This window comes from Gekko japonicus, unplaced genomic scaffold (genome assembly GCF_001447785.1).
Source record: "Gekko japonicus isolate JY-2015 unplaced genomic scaffold, Gekko_japonicus_V1.1 scaffold565, whole genome shotgun sequence".
NCBI lineage: Eukaryota > Metazoa > Chordata > Lepidosauria > Squamata > Gekkonidae > Gekko > Gekko japonicus.
The window spans coordinates 974,689-981,244 of NW_015176468.1; the positions used below are offsets into that span (position 1 = coordinate 974,689).

At 46.2% G+C, this 6,556-nt stretch overlaps 1 protein-coding gene across 1 annotated transcript in view; it reads right to left on the reverse strand.

The window, feature by feature from the left end:
- LOC107123767 (cell division cycle-associated protein 7-like) overlaps window positions 1-6,556 on the reverse strand; it is a 21,353-nt gene that overhangs the window by 11,385 nt on the left and 3,412 nt on the right. The window contains exons 3-7 of the mRNA XM_015427111.1: window positions 6,231-6,308; window positions 3,010-3,195; window positions 1,529-1,669; window positions 209-358; window positions 10-19 (exon numbers count right to left, since the gene is read on the reverse strand). Of these exons, the coding sequence (XP_015282597.1) occupies window positions 10-19; window positions 209-358; window positions 1,529-1,669; window positions 3,010-3,195; window positions 6,231-6,308 (565 nt within the window). The remainder of the gene's footprint in view (window positions 1-9; window positions 20-208; window positions 359-1,528; window positions 1,670-3,009; window positions 3,196-6,230; window positions 6,309-6,556) is intronic.

Genomic DNA, 6,556 nt, shown 5'->3' on the forward strand with positions numbered 1-6,556 from the left:
AAGGAGGGCAATGCCAGTTCTAAAAAGAAAAAGGTGCATTTACAGCCATTACTGGAATCATCCGTGCCCTTGTTTAAACAAGAAATCAGGACTTTGCCCCAGGAGTATCAGGTTCAAATGCACTCCTCTTAAATTTCAAATGAGATCGCCGAACAATACATGCGTTTTTCCCTCTTAGACGTTAACAGCATCAAAATGAAATCCTTACTGGGTTGAGCAAAGCAGTCCTGACTTCTTCTCCATAACGGTTGCGAAGGCAAGGCCCACAGAACTGGCCACGCACTCCCACGCAGTCGGGGTTACGACAATTAGTCTTGGTGTCTGTAGTTTTCTGGCGACACTGATGACAGGTGGAACCCTGGGAGGGGGGGGGGGCGCAGAGATGGAAAAGGTAAAAATCAGATTCGCAAAGCATAGCACGTGCAATAATCCAGCCATATGCACAGTGGACACTATTGTACAGATTCAGTGAGGTGCACAAAGCCCTCTGAAAACACAAACAGATATTGTATATTTACAGCCAATGAGAAGGTAGAAGTGCTTTAATGCCTTGAATGCAGCCACTGATAGGCACAAAAACATTTTTGTTTTTTAACTGTGGACTACTTTATTCGAAGGAGCTGCGGTGGCTCAAGTGGTTAAGATGCTGAACTGCAGGCTGTGGAAGGTCAGTAGTTCAGCAGTTCGAGACCCAGGTGCCGCATGATGGAGTGAGCTCCCATCTCTAGTCCCAGCTCCTGCCAACCTAGCAGTTCGAAAGCAAGAAATTGCAAGTAGATAAATAGGTACCACTTCGGTGGGAAGGTAACAACGTTCCGTGCGCCTTAGTGTTTAGTCATGCCGGCCACATGACCACGGAAACATCTTCGGACAGCGCTGGCTCTTCGGCTTTGAAACGGAGATGAGCACCGCAACCCTAGAGTCGGATTCGACTGGCTTTCGAGCAAGGGAGACCTTTACCTTTACTTTATTAGAGGAAGCAGATGAAACTTGCAAGTATAGAGGGATAGACAGGCAGGCCCCAAACAGTTTACAGTCTAACCGGCTGGCTTGTTGGCTGCCGACAGGTTTTGAGGGAAGTGTGCTGCTGCTTCAACAGAGGCTTAAATGTGCAGAAATGCACAGAGAAGTTTCTCAGGGTATGGAGGTAAAATAAGCCTCTATTAATGAGACAGAACATTTCACTCCAGGGCTGTTGGCAACCACACTCAAATGTACCAGAATGACCTTGGGCAAGCCATGGTTCTGATAAGAGCTGTTCTTGAAAAAGAGCAGTTTCTTTCAGAGCTCTCTCAGCCCCACCTACCTCACAGGGTGTCTGTTGTGGGGAGGGGAAGGGAAAGGAGTTTGTCAGCCGCTCTGAGACACCTTTGGGTAGTGAAGGGCGGGGTATAAATCCAATTTCTTCTCTTCTTCTGAAACTTTGGCTTTAGCCAAAAGTCACCCAAAAGCGCTAAGAGCAGTGAACTGGGCAAAACAAGAACAGGCACGCTTCCAAAGGTTTCAAGCACGAAACAAATATGCTTACCATCACACGGTTGTACACTTTATCTCGGGCAGTCTCACAGATATTATTCAGCTCTTCCTCGGTTATTTCTTCCACTGGGCGGATAATGTGGGGAAGAGTCATAGCGCCAGAACGCCGTCTCCTCGGGGTGTCCAATTCATCCTGGAAGCAACAGAAAAACCCAAAATCGTACTGAACAGTTTTGGATTTAAACTGTTTAAAAGTTACACATGCACACATATACTGGAGAGCTGGCTCACACAGGCAGTAGAGCTGCCTAGTTTCTTACCGAAAGCTTCCTCAAGCTTGCTCTGGCCTCGAGTGAACCACACACACACAAACTGTGCACTCCCCACATTAAAAGCAATTCCCCTCCGACGGCCACAATCAACGCAAACACAGGTTGACAACTTGCAAAGGTCCTTCTGGTTTATGCTTCCATTTCCATTGCACAAACAAATGCAAGGCAAGGAAATTTATCTGTCCCACATGTGTTGACCCCCAGTGCATAGGAGCCCAAATCCTATGCTATCCCACTCCATTTAACCACCCGTGAAACACCAATTTGGCATCTTCTCGTATTCCCACTAGATTTAGGGCCAAACCCGATGTGACGGCATCCACTGGTCTGACACCACCACCATTTTAAAGGGACTTTAAAAAGCCACGAGGGCCCACAGTGCAGAAAGCTGGGGGACTTTTGTCCCTGCCCCCCCCTTCCCCCGGCCAAACACCGGGGCTATTTTTGGGCAGGAACGCACAGGAACGGAGTTCCGGCTGGCTCCCGAGTTGGCCACGCCCAGCAGGGACTCGTTAGCATAATAGGCCACACCCAACAGCAGAAACTCATTAGGACTGGCTACATTAGGGGTGTGTGGCCTAACATGCAAAGAAGTTCCTGCTACAAAAAAAAAAGCCCTGGGTTTTGACAATGAACAAGGTAAACAGAATAAGAAGCAAAAGGTGGGTGTGGCTGGATGAGCACACTTCTGGTAACATGGGGGTGTGGCCTAATATGCTAATTAGTTTCTGCTGTTGGGCGTGGCCTATTATGCTAATGAGTTCCTGCTGGGCTTTTTCTACAAAAAGAGCCCTGGAAAACACTATGCCTTTTAAAGTGCTGAAATGACAGGAGGGCATGTGTGCACGCAGCCATTTTAGCACCTGAAAAGATAACCGGGGGGGGGGGGGGGGGGACACTCTTCAGCCTGCCACACCGTGGGCCTAACCGGAACTGGACCCTTGCGACATTTTTAAATCCATCTTAAATCCATTTTTAAATCCCTTTGGACGTAGAAAATGATCCACCCTGTGGATGCCATCACATCTAATTTGGCTCTGAGAAAACCCATTTCCCATATATTAGTTCCACCTTGGTTTTCAATGGTAATTAAATACAAACGTTTATTCTTAATGCAAACTGCATTTGAGCTACCTAGGCTATTTTTTCATGCTCCCCAAAATTAAGACCTTAAAATCATAAATAAATTAATAACTCTAACCTCCGAGAAGTCATCAGATATCTTTCTCCTCACTAAGACGTAAGGGTCCTCCTCCTCCCTCTCCGATACAGGACTTGGAGGACCTTCGATCAAAGATCTGGATCTGGTGTGAGGCCTAGAACTTCTTTCTGGATTCCTTCTTAAAGCACTTCTAGGAAAGGATCTCCTTGGAGATTTCTGCGGTTTCTAGAGTCAGGAACAAAAATAGTCAAAGTAAGGATTCTGTGTAATGACATGGAATTAGAACCATCAGGCTCAATTTTGACATCTTGTGAAGTTATGCTCTGTACCTTGCTTAGAACCCTGTGTTTTGAGCTTCCAAATGTACAGGTAAACCGTGGTTCATAGTACCCTTAAGCACTTGTATTTTCCTTCCACTTCGCTCTCCCATTTCCATGGGCCTGATGCTTCTGGAAGCAGAGTAATGGCTTAACCACGGTTTGTCAAACCCTAGTTAAGTTTCCTATATGATTGTCTGGCGCAATTATCAGAAATGCACCCCATTCACAGTGAGCTCAAACTCAAATCCTACCCACAAATGTCTTTTGCTTGAGTCTTCTCATGAAAATCTCATTTTGGTAGGTTCATTATGCTGCCCTAAGCTTTTTGGAGGTATGACACACAAAAAACTATGCTGGACAGTTATGATATGATTTGATTTAATACACAAAGATTTTGCAACAATAACAGTGACAAAAGAATAGGCAAAGAGGAAAGCTACAAATGGCAGAGCATTTGTGTGGCATGCAGAAGGTCTCAGGTCTGATCCTCAGCACCTCCAATTAGGAGGGTCAGATCGCAGGTGAAAGATCTCCCTGGAGAGATCTCCCTGCCAGCCTGCGTACACAATACTGACCTCAATGGACCAAAATAATCTGAGTCAATATAAAGCAGGAACAAATATTTATTTATTTATATCAATCAATCAATAAATAAACCTTTAATAGCATATACAACATTAAAATCAGAAACAGAAAGTGACACAGTTAACTAAAAAACTGGAATAATTATAAAATCATGAAACGGAGTTTCCCAAATTTTTCACTCTTATCACATCAACTAAAAAATTAGCCACTGCCACTGTAATCTCTGCTGTTGTATCATTCAATAGAATTTGACATTTTCTTTCATTAGAAAGGTGATATTTACCATGCAACCAAGAGTTTAACCATTTTTCCCTAGCAGATACATGCAACGAACAGTCCAGCAGTATGTGATCAATTAAATCAAGAGAGCTTGAACCACAGTCACATCTCCGTTCGTACTTAGGAGTATTATGAAACCTACCATACAGTAGTTTTGATGGAAAGGCATTTACTCGAGCAAGGGAAAAAGCTCTTCGATGGCTAGGGCTATCCAAATTATACAAATACTGGGGAATACATCCCTATTTATAGATTTGATTTATACCCCGCCCTCCCCACTGCGCGGGCTCAGGGCAGCTTACAATCAGGCATAGGTCAGTAACAAATATAAAAGATTTTTAAAACCAATTAAAGTCTCTACCATACAATAACATTATTGTTAACAAAAGTGCTCTGATCTTCCACAAGATGGCATATTGCAACTGCTCTGCCAACTCAGCGTCGTCTGTTCCGGGAAACACTGGTGTTCTCACATCCAGGGCCAGGTTATGATGGTAATGATGGTAGTGGTGGTAGTGGCGGCTCCTACTCATACGCCTGGCGGAAGAGCTCCATCTTACAGGCCCCGCGGAAGGTCCTCAGTCTTACAGGCCCTGCGGAACTGTGCAAGGTCCCGCAGGGCCCGGATCTCTTCCGGGAGCTCATAACAAAGAGTTAGCTCCATTCAACAGGCCTCTGAGTTTTTGTTTTATTGCTTCTTTCTCCTCCTCTCTGCCCCCAGGGCTTCTTAACTCACATATGCAGGAATTCTCCACTCAAGATACTGGAGCAAGGAGACCTGGCCACAGATTTTACATAAGTAGAATCTAGTCCAGTGATGTTCACTGGCTCTTCTGAGCACTGTCCCACAATGTGGCACCCACCCCATGTTTCAGAAAGATGAGTAATGCCCTTGCCCGGTGAGGCTCGTGTTTGGCTCTTGCCGGATTTTCTGTGCCTCCTGCAAGGAGTACCAAGAAGGCAGCAAGGGAAAGTAAAGGGTGCTCAGCCCTCCAACTGCAGAAGGCTGCTCCAAGCCAGCCAGCAGTGTGATGCACCCTCTTCTTTCCTCTCTGCCCTCTTGCTCTCTCAACAGGCAGAGTAGCCTTGGCCATATTGTTCTCACCTGAGCTGCAGGCCTCATACCAGAGGGAGAATAAGAACAGTGAGGGAAGCGAAGGATGCACGGATTCAACAGTGGTTGGAAGAAACCACCTTATATGTTCTGATACATTTTATAGTGTTGTATGTGTGTGCTTGCTAGAGTGGCAGAAAGGGGCATAAGTATGTGGCTCTTCTGGTTGATAGGAATTGAGAATGTGGCTCTCCATGAGCACCGCCAGGGGTCATTTCCTGCAGGAGCGCACAGGAGCGGAGCTCCAGCAGTAAAGAGCCCAGGGGGCGGGCACATGCAACAAGCCCCACCCCCTGCTCCCAGCAGCCCTCAGTCAGAGCAAGAGGCAGCTAGGTAAGTTGTGGAGCTCCCCCCGGCCCCCCAGTCCAAAACAGTCCAGTGGCACCTTTAAGACCAAGTTTTATTCAGGTACAAGCTCTCCCTCCTCTGGGAGGACAGATCTGCACATCCCCCCCCCCCAATAGCTAGCAATCCAAAAGAGTCCAGTGGAGCCTGAGCGGTGGGTGTTGCCTTCTGACACACTTCCGGTGATGTCAGGGGGTGTGGCAAATGCAAATAAGTTACGCTAATGAGCTCCTGCACCTCTTTTTCTACAAAATGACCCCTGAGCACCGCTGATCTAGTCTGGCTGTGACAAGTCATTACAAGACCAAATAGTAGACTGGGATACAACGCACAAACACATCCAGGTCGGCACTTCAAAGCTTTATCTCAGTTTTTAGTGTTCTTCTGGCACGCAGCTGAACAGAACTTTGATCTGTTTGTTTTAGATATGGAGACTTCCGGGTGCTTTCGGCTGAAGTTTTGGAGAAAGGGAAATTAAAAGACAATCACAACGTCGGCAACTGTTTCATCACAAGGAACTGGACTTCGTCCCTTTCTTTTTTGAATTCTATACAAATGAACGGCGTTAAGTCAAAAAGTAGTCACCCCCAACAACTACGAAAATAATTTCCACTTACTCGAGTAGGAGTTGCCAGTGGACTTTTCTCAGTAAAAAAACCAGGGACGTTTTTTAATTCCGCCATTAGCTTCGCAAGCTGCAAAAGAGAGAAAAACGCACACTGAGGAACATTGGGAGACTTTAACACTCCTAGAGCATATTGCGGTGCAACTATACAGAGAACATAAATGCCTTTGGGGGGGGAAACCCCAACTGTTCATTAAAGAATTCTTCTGGCTGGAAAGCACTGAAGGATGCAAATGCCTGCCATGTTATCTTCCTCCCAGCCCAGCAGCCCACCGACCCCAAGACTTGATGCCCGAAGACACAGCAGCCACACACCGG